Genomic DNA, 17,719 nt, shown 5'->3' on the forward strand with positions numbered 1-17,719 from the left:
TGTCTCTGAGCTGCATTTTGTACATTCACGACATGTGCAATGTATCTAATTTCACAAGATGCATCAGGACTGTTCACTTCGAGTACTAAGGACATTCTTGTTTAACTTCTAGCAGCTTCTGCTCAATATTTTAATCAAAATTATTTGAAGAAAAGCTAGCAAGCAAAATTGCAAATCGTTATTCAGGAAAGTTGACATTGAACGTACTTTTTAAACAGACAAGCTATATGTGTATTTTAAACAAACACAGACTACTAACTGTACACTTGGATAGTAGAAATTTCAGTGCCAGGGAGAAAAATTGGTGAATAGAATAGTTTTCAGAAAACATACTGAGATATTTGTGGAGGCTGGTCACCAGATTGCACAGACTGTCGGCGTTTACCTGGGGGAAGATCAATTATAAAATTGGACTTAAAAATTTATAATGGGAAAAAATGCTGACACAAAAAGTGTGATCAAAACAGAAAGTCAATAAGAGGAAATGCATACATATTTGCAGACATATGCATACCAGGGTCTGGTTTAACACAGGGCTAAATAGCTGGCTTTTAAAGTAGACCAATGCAGGCCAGCAGTGCGGGTTCAATTCCCGTACCAGCCTCCCCGAACAGGCGCCGGAATGTGGCAACTAGGTGCTTTTCACAGTAACTTCATTTGAAGCCTACTTGTGACAATAAGCGATTTTCATTTAATTTCATTTCATTTATTTTAATATATTGGACACATGACGACATGCCATTTTATTTAGGCAGTCTCTCGATTTAACCTCTCTCTCTATACTTCTAAAACATTGAATTGCTTCTGTGACAAGTTACGCATAACAATGAGATTAGTGATCATTCCAGATAAAACAGTCAATCTTGTTGAGGCATGCAAGAAATTTGGTGCAGATGCTCATTGTACAATAGCAAATTATGGTTGGCCATCATTAAAGACATGAATTATACACGTAGGGAGAGGTTGGAATAGATAGTGTTAAAATTGGATTAGAATTCTGGAATATTCTAGATTCAACTCTTTATACATTTAGGGAGTAATTTTACAAATTGTTGATCCTGGCTTGCATGGCTTTCCATTCATTTGATATTATTTTTCTTCAATTAGCGACACTCCACACTGGAAATGCAAGTTCACACAAGCATCCCTTCACAATAGATAAAAACTTGTTGCTGTTTTTAAATATTGTGACTTGGTAGCTTTTTTTTTTATTCGTACATGGGACATGGGCATCGCAGGCTGGATCAGTATTTATTGCCCATCCCTAATGAGGGAGCAGTTAAGAGCCAACCACATTGCTGTGGGTCTGGAGTCACATGTAGGCCAGACCAGGTAAGGATGGCAGATTTCCTCCCCTAAAGGACATTAATGAACCAAATGGGTTTTTACGACAATCATCAAAGGTTTCACGGTCATCATTAGACTTTTAATTCCAGTTTTTTTTTTTGTATTGAATTCAAATTTCACCATCTGCTATGGTGGGATTCGAACCTGGGTCCCCGGTGCATTACTCCGGGTCACTGGTTGACTAGTCCAGTGACAATACCACTACTCCACCGCCTCCCCTGTGCAATGGAACATTGGATTCCAATTCAAAGGGCTGCATTCAAATCTCAAACTCAACTATTGAATGAGCTTGGCAACACTCTGATGGTTGTGTTTCACAAGATTGAGATCACTATCTTAGAGAAGGAGGGATAAAAGGGCGAGAAGAAGGGAAGGAAAAGTCCAACTGCAACTAGTCCCACAACCATGCAGAGGAACATCCTGTACTCAGCCAGTTTATTATCTCAATCGACACCAAACTCACAAGAGTCCACAGTCTGGTACAATCTGTACCAGAGTGGTACAGTCACTTGACTGATGGGCAATGGCCGTGGTAATTGATTGGGGAGGGAGTAGATTCCAAAGTACATACAGTGTACTGTGTCCCTATTGCTGCAAGTGCTAACAGCCTGCTGTATCTCACTGTGACAGTGCTTAGTGTAAGTTAGTATGAGAGGATTTAGAATTGGTTTGATTATATTGTAATTGTATTTATCTGTATGATATTGACAGATAGGAGGCAGGGACAAGCATGGACACAGAGTGATGGTAAGAAACCTTTTTTTGTATAGATGTTGAAGCACAGGAGTGTATTATCACCCATAACCAGTGTTACAACCACGTATCTCCCTGCTTACTTCATTTTTAAGCCCTGGTCATATCCTTTTTTCTGTTTCCTTATTATGGAAGCTGGCCATTTTTAAATTGCCTTTACCAAACAAAAAAACCCAATTGATTTGGGAACGTGAATTCCTGCTATTCCCTGTACATTTTTGTTTGTCTGGTTATAGAAAGATTGCATTTAATCACTATTTTAGCTTGTTGGATTCTTTGTGCACTATTTTATGCATTTGATGCTAGGGAGAGGCAGGGTACACGTGAAAAGCACTCTCTCCGCTCCAATCTCTATTCTAGAGTTCAGTCAAAGAGAGCAGATAAACATCAACACATTGACCATTACTTTAAATGGAGCACACAGGAAAATAAAATCCAATAGAATTCATTTTCCATTTGATAACTGAAAGGTGATGTGAATGTAAATCTATCAAGCAACATGTCAAGCATATTAGGATTCTATTAGTTTTGTTCTTTACACTGTTGAGTTGTCCTGGGATCTGTATTTATGAATATGATGGAGATTCTTTTCACTTAGACAAGTGTTACTTTACATCTCTTTCTTTCCTTTGGGGTGATCCAGTTGAGCTTTACCTAACCATGCCCAGGACATTGTATTCCAGCTTTCCTTTTCCCTTTATTAAAAACTGTGCAATAAATATGGTATTTCATTCTCTTCTTATCACTTTATATATGTTCATGTTCCTGCGTGAGTACATAAATGAAAATGCATGATTAAAAAAACAAAATTAAGACCAGCGCTTGTGTTCTTTGCTCAGTTGAAGTGATCTGTAATGATGAGTGACCTTTCAGCTTATCTCCAATTATGGTGGGCATTTCCTTTGAGGAGTTCAATGGCAATTATCAGAACTAGTTGAGGGTGTAATCTGTCTAAAAACCTACCCAGGCTAGTGTTTGGGTAGGTGGCAGTTAATATCACAATAGAGGCATTCCCTAAGTCCTATATGCTCATATGGCTCATGTTGCTGGGATAGTGTAAAAAACATTTATGTTACATCTCCTTTGTGTTCACTTGCAGGTGAGGTCTGTCACAAATCGTACACCCAGTTCTCCAACCTTTGTCGACATAAACGGATGCATGCCGATTGCCGGACACAAATAAAGTGCAAAGACTGTGGCCAGATGTTCAGCACAACTTCCTCATTGAACAAGCACCGCAGATTCTGTGAAGGCAAAAACCATTACAATCCCAGTTCTATGTTCCCTCAAGGCCTGCCACTCACTCCCAGTGCCATGCTGGACAAATCAAAACCTGCATCCGCCCTTAACCATACTCCCCTGGGGTTCAATGATTACTTTCCTTCACGTCCACACCCAACAGGGTTGCCCTTCTCACCAACAACCACATTTCCATCACTTGCTCCAGGTTTCCCTGGCCTTTTCCCCCATTCCTTGTATCCCAGGCCCCCTCTATTACCAAGCAATGCATTGTTGAAAGGCTGCTTAAATCATGATATCGACGGAACTGTCCAAAGCCCCATGGGGACTCCTTCTGTGTCACAAGCATCTTCCTTGCTGTCCACATTCAATGATAGGATTGTCCCTTTAGAAGAAAAATCCAACAACCGATCTGAAAATTGCTACACAGAGAAAAGCAAAGTAAAAAACAGTGACTTATCAGAAGGTAGTGACTTTGAAGACATTAACACAACAAGTGGAACTGACCTGGACACAACAACGGGCACTGGGTCTGATTTGGACAGTGATGTGGAGAGTGATCGAGATAAAAAGAAGGAAAAGACCAATCTGACGGCCTTGGCAGCTGACAAAGTCACTTCAGTCTCCACAAATTCTACCAATGAAATTAATGAGCGAACATATCTTCCTTCCCAACATTCCTTTTTTCCTCCGCCAGATGACCAGAACCTTCCGACAAGCGCTGCTAATGATTCCATTAAAGCGATTGCTTCAATCGCAGAGAAGTACTTTGGTACTGGGTTCATGGGAATGCAAGAGAAGAAGATGGGGTCACTTCCATATCATTCGATGTTTCCGTTCCAACTTCTGCCAAACATCCCACATTCCATATACCCTTTCACGGACCGGAACCTCAATCCTAATATGTTAGTGAAAAATGAGCCAAAGTCACCCAGGGAGCACCAGAAAAGTCGGAGTGCAGGCTCTGAGTCACCCTTCGACCTCACCACCAAACGGAAAGAGGCAAAGCCCCTTCCAGCATCCAAGCTCATGGTATCTTCACTTTCGGGGGAGGAGCAGCCACTGGACCTGAGCATAAGCAGCCGCAGCAGGGTCAGTCAGAATGGCCCGGGAGAGCCCAGGAAGAATCACGTGTTTGGTGACCGCAAGATGATGATCACCAACGAGCTGCCGAAGATGTCGCACCAGCAACCCTTTCATTATGCAAAACCATCACCTTTTTTCATGGATCCAATCTACAGGTATTTGTAGATCCTACAGTAAATATTAACCGTTCTTTCAGAAGACCAGCATTGTGTCATCTTGAATATTTCATGAAATGTCTGTGCAGATTTTCCTCTGGTTCTATGTTGTTTTAAGGCATGTTGCGCCCTTCAGTTTTCTCCCTTTCTCTTCTGCTGTCAGCTGCCCTGCCCCACTGCCCCCCTCCCCCCACCCCAACATTCTCCTGCTGAGGTATGAGCTTAGCTGGGATGTGGAAGTATTTGTAGCTCTGTGGGTAGTAGGGTGGCAGGAATGACAGCATCATATGTGATAGTAGTATTCTCCACCTTTAGACAGCCTGTCTCCACTCCCTGCAATGGCTGAGACGTTAGTACCAATCACTTGGGCAAAATATTGGAGGGCCCTCCACTGCCTGCAGGAGCTGAACCTAAGTCACTCCTGTGTCTTCAGAACAGGAAGGGAGGGAGAAAACTGGTGAGAAATACCAAAATGTGCAGAGTCGTGTTATCTTGCTTGGGTATCAGATGCTGCAGCTCAGTTAACTGGACAGCTGGTTTGTGATGCGGAGCGAGGTCAACAGCGCGGGTTCAATTCCCGTATCGGCTGAGGTTATTCATGAAGGTCTCGTCTTCTCAACCCTGCCCCTAGCCTGACCTGTGGTGGTCATCAGGTACTATGGCCACTTTACCTTTTACTGCATGATACAGCTCAGAACCTCTGGCTGGCCTGCGTGAAGCATCACATTTAGCCCATGATCCAACACTGTGCAAGGGTGGGGAATGCATTCTAAAGGAATTACATTTTTTCTTGTATTTGTTTGTAAGGGCCACGAAGAATCCACACCGAGTTTGTTGAAACAAAAAGTTACTTTATTTTACTTGACTATTACATACAGCTCCAGTAATTCCATACTGGGTCTTCTCTTTTCGGTGCATTACTAGCTGACTTTATATATAACCAGAGTTGTTAATGGCCCCGGCCCCCTCATCAGGGTAGCTCGTATTCCACAAGAACTACGGGGTAGTTAATCATCCCTACCACATAAAACCCGTGCAGGTTATAACAGAATTATATATCAATAAAAAACCCAAAGATTCAGCAAGTATTTGTCATTCTGATCGGTAACAGGTTTACTGACTTCCAGTCATGCAGAATGCATGCTTTGTATTTACAAACACAGTTACCTCTATCTGTCCATTATATGTTTCTATATGTGCATGTGTGTGTGGAGTTTTATGTTATTTCTCCACAATAGTGGTTATCAACTAAGCGTGACAGGGAAGGTATTAAAGAGAAGAGATGATTAGAAAATGTGTGCACTCCAGACAGCAGACTTTGATACAGATTAGCAATGGTCTTCGAAACAAAAAGAGAAATCCAGACACTTCCATGGTGAATTGTTATGCCCTCCAGATCAGATCCAGTATTTAACAAGTTTAGAATCTCAAGAGAAATAGCCATTTGACCTTAGAACCACTGCGCGTTGATTTAGACCTGGTGGCCTTAAATGGCACAGGTACAGATCAGTGAGAAAGATACTCAACCAAGGAGAGCAATGGAATAAAGATGCTAGGGGAGCTGCAAGAGCAGGCATTGAGAGATTTGGATAGCCAAAAGGAACATGCACATGTGTGTATTTGCATGCATGTGTTTCTGTGTGTATGTGTTTGTGCATGCATGTTAGTATGTGCATGTGTGTTAGTATATGTATTTTTGTGGGGACCAGTTTGACTCAGTTGGCTAGACAGCTGGTTCGTGATGCGGAGGGAGGCCAGCAGCGCGGGTCCAATTCCCGTGCCGGTTGAGGTTATTCATGAAGGCCCCGCCTTCTCAACCTTACCCCTCGCCTGAGGTGCGGTGATCCTCAGGTTAAATCACCATCAGTCAGCTCTCCCCCTCAAAGAGCAAAGCAGCCTGTGGTCATCTGGGACTATGATGACTTTACCTTTACCATTATGTATTTTTGTGCATGATAGTGTATGTGTGGTTGTGTGTTAGTGGGTGGATGTATGTGGATCTATCCAGTAGTCCCTCAAATTAAGGAGGATGCTTGCTACAAAGCCTGTGTCAAGAGTTTGTGCATGGAGTTTTTTAACATGTGGGGGGGGATCTATTGCACTGCAACTACCAGACAGTTCTGGCTAATCAGGAAACCCTCCTGCTCTTACCACTTCCCATTGGTGTATTGGAAGGATTTATAGGTTGACAGTCAACCTGCTTGGCCATGCCATGAACATGTCTCCATGGCCGACAAGTCCTGGAGTGGAACTCAAACCCAGAGCTTCTGGCTCAGAAGTAGGGACGCTACCCACTGCATAACAAGACCTCCTGGTGTATGTGCATATTAGGGAGTATGTGTGCTTTTGTGTGCATTTGTGCAGCCCATGTGTGTGCACTGTCGGTATGTGTATATGTCTCTACATCAGGTTGTGATGTTCTTTCGCAGCCACCAATCTACCAGTACTCATTGTTCACACCATTTGGATAAAAGTACAGGAGGATCCATTCTTATTAAATCATTTGAGGAATATACGACCATGATTATTTAGCGAAACATAACTTGTTGAAGAAAAGCAGAAAATGATTGTGTTTACACATGTCCCAGGATTGGATCCTGTGCATTGCCAGCCTGTGCAGCAAATCAGGTTAAGGCAGTGCCATTGAGGCAGATTAACGACTGATTGATTAACTGCATTTTTATAATCATTGAGCTGGAAACATTTATTACTGAATTACAACAAAACTGAGTTAATTTGTGGAGCAGGTAAAAGCTAGATGACATCAAAAATACCCCAATAATGGAAAAGGAGGTGGCATAGTTGTACTGTCACTGGACTAGGAAGCCAGAGACCGAGAGTAATGCTCCGGGGATCCAGGTTCAAATCCCACTACTGCAGATGGTGAAATTTGAATTCAATAAAATGTGGAATAAAAAGTCTAATGATGACCATGAAACCATTGTCGATTGTCAGAAAAATCCACCTGGTTCACTAATATCCTTTCGGGAAGGAAATCTGCCATCCTTACCTGGCCTGGCCTACATGTGACTCCAGATCCGCAGTAATGTATTGACTCTTAACTACCCCACCCCCAAGGGCAATTAGGGATGGACAATAAGTGCTGGCCCAACCTGACACCCACATCCTAGGAACGAATTTAAAAAAAGAACATTGCCGTGTCTCCTCCTTCAAGTTAAAGTGAAACAATTGAATATTTCAATTAGTTAATAATTATTTCCTCTACCGAGCCATGTAGCCAAAAAGTTTCTAATTAAACCCCTGGTCTATGCTGAGTTAGTTGATCTCAAGCAGGCCTGAGAGTTAGGCCATGGAAATCAGCAATAACATCCTTGGTATCGGGAGGGGAAATAAATGAACCAGTGCTTCAGCTTCTGAGCACCATGCAGTCATCCAAAATGGGAAGTAAGTGTTTGGTCACACTTGGCAGTGCCTTGCATGGCCAAGCTGCCTGGTCTACTGCTCAGCAGCAAGCTACAAAGATGAAAAATGGTTATCTAGGTGGGTACCAGAGGGCTGCTGAAGGGGGGGAAGGGATCATGATGGAGAAGGAAGGATTTGGATATTCTTTCCTCTGTAAACCTATAAAGAATGGTAGTTCTCTGGAGAAACCCTCTCCTTAGTGTTCTTTTTTGAAATTATTGTGGAAGAAGCAGGTGAAATAGTGTGATGGCTACACTCGTGCACTAGGATCCTAGAGGTAATGAGTTTGAATCCCACCCTGGCTGATGGTGAAACTGAACTCAATACGTCTGGTCAGCTGTCACCAGAAGAATAGTGACCATGGAAGTTGATTGATGTTAAATAAAACCAACTGGTTCATTACCTGGTCTGGTCTACACATGACTCCATCTCCTGCCATGGGCTTGACTCTTAATGACGTCAAGGGAAATAGGGATGGGCAGCAGACATGCCCCTGCTGGTCTTCCCACATCCCAAGAACAAATCATCTAAAACGTGTCGGCTTCCTGTCCAAAACGTGGCATGCTCTGTGTTCACATGGTGATTGCGAGTACTTGCAACCCATGGGCCTGAGTAATAGGCCAAAAGGTTCAGTTGCTTGACCTCCTTCAGGTGAAAGCTGTAAGGAAAAAGGGGGAGGGAGACAGCCCTCTTCCCTACAAGTTACACCCGAAGAGTTCACAGCCAGGATTTCATGCCAACCTTTGCTTTTCTCTTTCAGCTGGAACCACCTGCATTACACAGCGTAAGTGTGCATCTTTCCTAAAGACAATATTGTTCCAAAGTGGTCCTGAGTGTGAGAGGTATGACTTTGGTTTGGGAAATGCTGGACCGCCGATTTAACTGTTTACTTCTCGGTCCAGCAGGGTGGAGAAAAGGAAAATGATGGATCCCCTGAACTCACTGAAGGAAAAGTACCTGCGCCCAAACCCACTTCTATTCCACCCTCAGGTATGTTGAGACATCATCGATGTTTTTAGTTGAAGAGATTAGCTGAAGTTCCAGTCTTCATTGGCACATTAACATTTTCTGGAGTTGATCAGTGTATTTACTATAATTGGAGATGTTCTGTACAGAAAAAAATTTATTTTGCTAATGTTAAATCAGAAACACGTATGTGAACATACAAACAAGGAACAAGAGTAGGGCAGAACAAGATCAGCCCCTCGAGCCGGCTCCGCTATTTAATACGATCATAGCTGGTCTGATAGTAACCCCAAACCTCCATCCAGCCTACCCCCAATAAACTATCGCCTCCTTAGAACATAGAACATAGAAAAATACAGCACAGAACAGGCCCTTCGGCCCACGATGTTGTGCCGAATCTTTGTCCTAGATTAATCATAGATTATCATAGAATTTACAGTGCAGAAGGAGGCCATTCGGCCCATCGAGTCTGCACCAGCTCTTGGAAAGAGCACCCTACCCAAGGTCAACACCTCCCCCCTATCCCCATAACCCAGTAACCCCACCCAACACTAAGGGAAATTTTGGACACTAAGGGCAATTTATCATGGCCAATCCTCCTAACCTTGCTTACCAAGAATCTATCCACCTCTACCTTAAAAATTTTCAAAGGCTCTGCTTTCATCACCATTTCAGGAAGATTCCAAAGATTCACGATCCTCTGAAAGAGAAGATTTTGCCTCATCTCCATTTTAAATGGTTAACCGAATTTTCAAACAGTTCTAGATTCTCCCACAAGAGGAAACATCCCGTCCATATCCACCATGTAAGGACCCCTCAGGATCTCATTATATTTCAGTCAAGTCACCGCTTGCTCTTCTAAACACCAGTAGATGCAAGCCCAGCCTGTCCAGCCTTTCCTCATAAGACAACCTACCATTCCAGGTATTAGTCGAGTGAACCTAAGTATACACAGTATAAAAATGTATTGCCTCATGGCCACGATACTGCGTTACCTTTAGCATATTTCATGTTCATCATTATGAACCATTCAAAAGGCTTTCCTTAGTGAAATCTTAGATTTCTTAACGTTTGTTAGATGTTTATGAAAACACACAGCATAACCATTGCAATTGATTTTTAAAAAAATCATTTATGGGATGTGGGTGTTGCTGGCTAGACCAGCATTTATTGCTCATCGTTAGATGCTCTTAAGCTGCCTCCTTGAACCGTTGCAGTCACTGAGGTGTAGGTATACCCACAGCGCTGAAAGAGAGGGAATTTCAGGATTTTGACCCAGCGACTGTGAATATTTCCAAGTCAGGATGGTGAGTGACTTAGAGGGAACCTTCAGGTGGTGGTGTTCCCATGTGTCTGTCGCCCTTGTCCTTCTAGATAGTAGTGATCATGCAATTGGAGGCTGCTGTCTAAGGAGGCTTGGTGAGTTCCTGCAGTGCATCTTGGAGATGGTACACGCGGCTGCAACTATGTGTCGATGGTGGAGGGAGTGAATGTTTTTGGATGGGGTGGCAATCAACCGGGCTGTTTTGTCCTGGATGGTGTTGAGCTTCTTGAGTGTTGTTGGAGCTGCACTCATCCAAGCAAGTGGAGAGTGTTCCATCACATTCCGGCTTGTGCCTTGTAAATTGTGGACAGGCTTCGGAGAGTCGTGAGGTGAGTTAGTCGCTGCCTTTGACCTGCTTTTGTAGCCGCAGTATTTATTTGGCGATTCCAGTTTAGTTCCTTAAATTCAGGGTATGGTAAGTTTCCTCATCTCAACAGGACAGGAATGTTGAGCTTCTACAAAGTACTCAGCACCTGTGAGTCAGGGAACTGAAAAATAATCCAAATCTCTGTTCCCAATCATGGTCTAGATGTAAAGTGCATGTTATGCAGAATCATAGAAGTGCAAGAAAGAGAGAGCTAAGACGAGCAAGGAGGGGACATGAGAAGTATTTGGCAGGAAGGATCAAGGAAAACCCAAAAGCTTTCTATAGGTATGTCAGGAATAAGCGAATGACTAGGGACAGAGTAGGACCAGTCAAGGACAGGGATGGGAAGTTGTGTGTAGAGTCTGAAGAGATAGGCGAGATACTAAATGAATATTTTTCGTCAGTATTCACTCAGGAAAAAGATAAGGTTGTGGAGGAGAATGCTGAGCTCCAGGTAAATAGATTAGATGGCATTGAGGTAAGTAGGGAAGAGGTGTTGGCAATTCTGGACAGGCTGAAAATAGATAAGTCCCCGGGACCTGATGGGATTTATCCTAGGATTCTCTGGGAGGCCAGGGAAGAGATTGCTGGACTATTGGCTTTGATTTTTATGTCATCATTGGATACAGGAATAGTGCCAGAGGACTGGAGGATAGCAAATGTGGTCCCTTTGTTCAAAAAGGGGAGCAGAGACAACCCCGGCAACTATAGACCGGTGAGCCTCACGTCTGTAGTGGGTAAAGTCTTGGAGGGGATTATAAGAGACAAGATTTATAATCATCTAGATAGGAATAATATGATCAGGGATAGTCAGCATGGCTTTGTGAAGGGTAGGTCATGCCTCACAAACCTTATCGAGTTCTTTGAGAAGGTGACTGAACAGGTAGACGAGGGTAGAGCAGTTGATGTGGTGTATATGGATTTCAGCAAAGCGTTTGATAAGGTTCCCCACGATAGGCTATTGCAGAAAATACGGAGGCTGGGGATTGAGGGTGATTTAGAGATGTGGATCAGAAATTGGCTAGCTGAAAGAAGACAGAGGGTGGTGGTTGATGGGAAATGTTCAGAATGGAGTTCTGTCACAAGTGGAGTACCACAAGGATCTGTTCTGGGGCCGTTGCTGTTTGTCATTTTTATCAATGACCTCGAGGAAGGCGCAGAAGGGTGGGTGAGTAAATTTGCAGACGATACTAAAGTCGGTGGTGTTGTCGATAGTGTGGAAGGAAGTAGCAGGTTACAGAGGGATATAGATAAGCTGCAGTGCTGGGCTGAGAGGTGGCAAATGGAGTTTAATGTAGAGAAGTGTGAGGTGATTCACTTTGGAAGGAAAAACAGGAATGTGGAATATGTGGCTAATGGAAAAGTTCTTGAAAGTGTGGATGAGCAGAGGGATCTAGGTGTCCATGTACATAGATCCCTGAAAGTTGCCACCCAGGTTGATAGGGTGGTGAAGAAGGCCTATGGAGTGTTGGCCTTTATTGGTAGAGGGATTGAGTTCCGGAGTCAGGAGGTCATGTTGCAGCTGTACAGAACTCTGGTACGGCCGCATTTGGAGTATTGCGTACAGTTCTGGTCACCGCATTATAGGAAGGACGTGGAGGCTTTGGAACGGGTGCAGAGGAGATTTACCAGGATGTTGCCTGGTATGGAGGGAAAATCTTATGAGGAAAGGCTGATGGACTTCAGGTTGTTTTCGTTAGAGAGAAGAAGGTTAAGAGGAGACTTAATAGAGGCATACAAAATGATCAGAGGGTTAGATAGGGTGGACAGTGAGAGCCTTCTCCCGCGGATGGATATGGCTGGCACGAGGGGACATAACTTTAAACTGAGGGGTAATAGATATAGGACAGAGGTCAGGGGTAGGTTCTTTACGCAAAGAGTAGTGAGGCCGTGGAATGCCCTACCTGCTACAGTAGTGAACTCGCCAACATTAAGGGCATTTAAAAGTTTATTGGATAAACATATGGATGATAATGGTATAGTGTAGGTTAGATGGCTTTTGTTTCGGTGCAACATCGTGGGCTGAAGGGCCTGTACTGCGCTGTATTGTTCTATGTTCTATGTTCATTGGGTGAGGGCTTAACTGTGTTACCAGCTACTGTCAAATAGCCTTCAAATTATTACAGTCCTTGTTTTTATCAGGTAGAATGGGCATTCAGGTAGGATACCAGAGCGGGTTAGCACATTCCCTCACCACTCCTAAACAATAACCCAGCAAGAAACAGTGAGCTCTTTGAGCAGCACCTTGCTCAAATTCAAAGGAATTCCCCAATATCAATTTCAGTATCTTCATTAAGAATGTAGCATTGAAAAACACTTTCCAGCATTGAAGAAGGCCAATCAGCTCCTTGCATTTGTGCTAACTTGACTAGAGCTGTGTAAGGAAATTGAAGTTTCATGATTAATTTTAGTTTAGTTTTAACACACTCGAAGTATGTCAACCCTATATGGTTTAACGCTGAATTCTGGGACACAAGCTCATCTCATGACTTGGTCGAAAGCATCTGACTCCGCCTTGGCAAGGGACAAAAAACATATGGCCTTAAGGCAGAGGTGTAAGATGTCAAGTTGAACAATTAACACCTGGAACTTACAGCTATCTAATATGCCCTACTGTCTTCCCAGCGCCCTTTAATTTCCTTTGCTTGGAATTGTGGGCGGGATTCTCTCAGCCCCGGGGCCAGGCCGGAGAATCCCCACGACCGGCGCGAATCACGCCACGCCGCCCCAACAGCAGGACACGATTCTCCGGAGAATCGGCGGCAGCATGGTCGGCGCGGCGCCAGTCGGGGCCGCTTATGCGCCTGCGCGCGCCCCCCCACCCCCCCCCCCCCAACCCCCCGCCGATTCTCAGCCTGGGATGGGCCGAGCGACCGTTGCAAAAAAACCCGAGACCCGCCGACGCCGTTCTAACCTGCTCTCAACCGGCGGGACCTCAGTGTGGAAGGGTCCGGAGGATCAACCCCGGGGGGGGTGGGGCTCCATTGTGGCTTGGCCCTCGATCGGGGCCCACCGATCGGCGGGCCGGCCTCTCGAGCGGGGGGGCCTCCTTTCTTCCTCACCGGCCCCTTTAGCCCTACGCCATGTTGGGTCGGGGCCGGCGCGGAGAAGGGAGCCACTGCGCATGCGCGGACTCCACGGCGCACAGTTGACGCCAGGATCAGCAGCTAGAGCCTTGTGGGTCGCTCCAGTGCCGTGCTGGCCCCCTGTAGGGGCCAGAATTGCTGATCCTGAGGCCATGTTGACACCATCGAGAAACGTGATGGCGTTTCCGACGGTGTCAACACTGAGCCTCAAGATCAGAGAATCCCGCCCTGTATATCTACTTTTCACTTAAAAGATGCAGTGATCTTTGCCTCAATGACTCCCTGTGGCAAACCATTCCAGGTTCCAGCAACCGGCTGTATGAAGTAATTTCTTCTAACATCTCACTCTCTCTCTGACCATTTTTAATGAATATCCCTCATCTCTTACTCCCTTAGCAGAGGAAATTGTCTCTCCCTATCCAAGCACTTCATAATTCAAAAAATATTTTGCTAAATTTCTTCTGCTCCAATGGGAATAATCTGAGACTCTCACGTCTCTCCTTGTAGAATGTTTTTCCCATCAGTGGAATGTTTTTTTGTTTTAACTGGTTTGGATTTTGAGCTCTTGTATATGCGAGAGAGTGTGGGCAATGCGACTGGAGTGAGGAGTCTACAACTTTAAGTCCAGTCTTATTTCTGTGCCATTTGCTTTCTGTTTTCATACACAATGAGGAAATGATCATCATTCAGTGAGATCTCCTGATTCAGCTGCCACTTTCAATGGCCTCTTTCATTTTAACAGGCAGCATATATATATATGTTTTTTCCCAGCTCCAATAAATAACACGGAGGAGCTTTTTGTAAAGAGGGAGCAAGTGACCAGATTTCACAGCTAAACTTAGTCCACTCATTGTTCTGCGTCCCAGTCTGTCGCTTTAATAACTTCCCTCGATTTTAGTGGAGGGCCCGGCTGACAGAGGTAGCCTGTCTGGCAGGAATATCCTGTGTTTGTGTGGCTTAGAATGGAGTGCACACAGGGAGTGATCAGATATGGATACAGGCAAGAGAAGCAAGGCCTGTGGCAATTGTGAGAAAGGAGCAGCCGGGAAATAGGTAAACAGCCGGGGGCGGCCTCCATTGTGATCTGAGTCTGACAGGACTGAAATCGATGTGGAAAAGCGGAGAGCACAGTTTTCTCTCCCTCTCTGTGTTCTCCTGTTTATCTATCTTGCAGGCTGGCCCTGGGATGTCAGTGTGGCACAAACTGCTAGCCTTAGGATATGATATGTGCTCTGCCACCCATATTGGATGAACACAACACCTAAACATCCAGATGGTAGTAAAGTACTTTTCCCCTAATTTTTATAATGATCATCCTTGGTTTTCAAATCTCCCCACGGCCACACCGACCTTACCTCAGTAACCTCCTCTAATCTGAGATCTCAGGACTCCTCCAATTCTGGCCTCTCACACATCTCTGATCCTCTTCACTTCGTCAGAGGCAACCAAGCTTTCATCTGCCTTGATCCTGAGTTCCAGAATTTCCCCCAAACGACGCCGCCTCCCCCTCTCTCTCTCTGTCTCTCTTCTCATTTAAGATGCTCCTTAAAAACTAACTCTTTGACTAAGCTGTTGGTCATCAGACCTCTTGACTGCAATCTTCCCAAAAGGGATCAAAGTCCCCTCGTAAGTGCGTTTTGCCGTGTGTTTCCTGGCATTTGTAGACGAGAAACACATGACTATTCAACGCGACTTGTGTTGAATAAGGGACCTGAATGGGCAACGCACAGCCAAGGCCACACATAGCCCCCCCCCCCCCCCGATTTTTACAATGGGGATCTCCGCTCGCCAGAATTCCCCATTGGAGCGAGGGATCGGGTCACCATTTTAAGTGCCGTCCCAATCTCCGACGCCCACAAAAGAAACCCTGACCTCCCCCCAGCCAGAGCGCACTGTAATTCTCGAGGGTGCAAGTTTGGATAGACCGCCGAAGAAGCCACGGTTCAGTGCATGCTGTCGAGGAGACATACTACAGCCACATTGGAAGGAATGGATATTTAAGCTAGTGGCTGGAGTGCCGATCAAGAAAGCATTAATAAATGGAAGGCTGCCCCTGTATTGCTCAGATGTCAGTTTTGCTGCTGAGTGTACACTCTCAGCTATTTTTCCTGTACAATAAATACATGCAATATATATATCATTGTAAAGAGGACAATTGCTAGAAGTGAGAGGATGTAAGTTTGAAGATAACAAAGTCGTGTTGTAATGGTGAAGGTAGAATACAGTAGAGTAATCTTTTTACAAAGCACTTTCCCTTCCTCTCCTCTCCTAACTCGTCCTGGACATCACCTGATACCCTGATATGCTGACATACTTCACATGTGAACTCAGAGTGTTGGAAACAATTTTATCAAAGCAGGTAACGGGGAACATCAGAACCAAGTTCAATTCTCATCCTGTTCCTCACTCAACATAGCATTTTCCAGTGAGGGGGTGAAAATAAATGACTGGATTCGGATCAAGAATGGAAAGTCTCACTAGGAGCATTAGAAATGGGTGACAAAAGTTAGAAGACATTTATTTTGGCAAAAAATGAAATGCTTTGGCACAGAGACAATGCATCTTTTATGGGAAAATTAGGCAGACACCTGAAATAGAGGAAGATGCTAGCCTATGGATAGAAAGCTTGGAGGATTAGTTTTCGAATTGCTTTCGCAGAAAGCTGGCAAGGACAGAATGGATCAATTGGCCTCTACTCTGCCGATAACAGCTCATGAAACCCTGGCTTATTTTCCCCACCATAACCCAAAAGAGCAAGAAAGAACTGAGAGAAAATTACACAACCTTTCAAGAGGCAAAGAAATTCCGAACAGCTTGCTTTGCAAAGAGCAATGGTCAAATCGAGGAATTATTGGTGGAGTTACCTTTTATAGATGATCAAATTTCCCTGTGCAGTCCATTTTGCAGATGTGATTTATTCACAACACCCAGTTTAAAATGAAAGAAAGAACAAGTTATTTTTACAATTCATGGTTTCTGGTTATGGCTTTCTCTGAAAGCGAACACCAGAGTTACTGTATTTGTTTTTTGAGCGGCAAAGTGCATTGAGCCTTTTTTTGTGTTTCAAATACTTTGCTGGAAAAAATAACAAAACAAAGGAAATATCAAAGAAGAGTTTATGTTTTCATGAACGCTACTTCATTGCACTGCGTGTTGATCGAATAAAAACTTTTAAACAATTTTATGGCACTGTATTCCCCAGAGCCTGTTTAATAGCTGTACAACATGCAAAAGGTCTGAGGGAGGTGACTCATATTTGTGCTGTAGAAAATATAGTAGCTGATATATGGCTTCCTACAGCTTTCCTGCTGTTTGGAGATGATGTCATGCACAGATCTATAAGGGAAGTGTTTAGCCTCTCAGCTATTGTGCATTCTAAGGAAGCATTGAATTCAAAAGGTAGCACACTTAGAATCTGACCCACACTCAAAACAATTCAGTTCTCAAAAGGGGGCAATGTTTAATTTCCCAGCTCTTTGGAGTTGTTTCTCCCTCTCCCATTTCCCTTCCAATTTTATCAGCAATTGTGATACAACTACGCTTTACTAGTAACTACTTAATTGGTGGATACCATGGTTGAAATAAATCATTCTGTCTTTAATTTAAATCTTAGTTCCTAGTTTATTTTCTTTTTCCCTCCTAATTTTCTCTCTTCTGTTTCATTCCTGTTCTACTGTATGTGTTAAGTCTTTGCTTCGGGCACATTTCTTCAGCTTTCTCCGGCGTACGTTTCTTAATATATAGTTGGGGTACGGATCCACATCGGCTCTCTGTCTCTCGCTAGCAGTCCCTCCAAACAAGGAGAAAACATGCCATGGAACCTAAGGGCTTATGTGTGGTTTATTTTATTGTGGGGGAGGCAGTTGTGCTGCAGCGACCACATGGTTCTGGCTGACCATGAAGTTTGACCGCTCTTACCACCTGCCATCGGTGTATCAGAAGGATTTACAGGTTGACAATCAACCTGTTTGGT

At 44.1% G+C, this 17,719-nt stretch overlaps 1 protein-coding gene across 15 annotated transcripts in view; it reads left to right on the plus strand.

Moving 5' to 3' along the window:
• The window catches only part of prdm16 (PR domain containing 16), a 1,047,324-nt gene that overhangs the window by 957,709 nt on the left and 71,896 nt on the right, over nucleotides 1-17,719 (plus strand). For 6 of the 15 annotated variants that reach the window (XM_072478014.1, XM_072478026.1, XM_072478016.1 and 3 more), the window contains 4 exons: nucleotides 2,059-2,094; nucleotides 3,200-4,580; nucleotides 8,764-8,787; nucleotides 8,906-8,993. In XM_072478014.1, the coding sequence (XP_072334115.1) occupies nucleotides 2,059-2,094; nucleotides 3,200-4,580; nucleotides 8,764-8,787; nucleotides 8,906-8,993 (1,529 nt within the window). The remainder of the gene's footprint in view (nucleotides 1-2,058; nucleotides 2,095-3,199; nucleotides 4,581-8,763; nucleotides 8,788-8,905; nucleotides 8,994-17,719) is intronic. The other 9 variants (XM_072478015.1, XM_072478018.1, XM_072478021.1 and 6 more) reach the window with 6 other exon arrangements.

Source organism: Scyliorhinus torazame, chromosome 16 (genome assembly GCF_047496885.1).
Source record: "Scyliorhinus torazame isolate Kashiwa2021f chromosome 16, sScyTor2.1, whole genome shotgun sequence".
Lineage (NCBI taxonomy): Eukaryota > Metazoa > Chordata > Chondrichthyes > Carcharhiniformes > Scyliorhinidae > Scyliorhinus > Scyliorhinus torazame.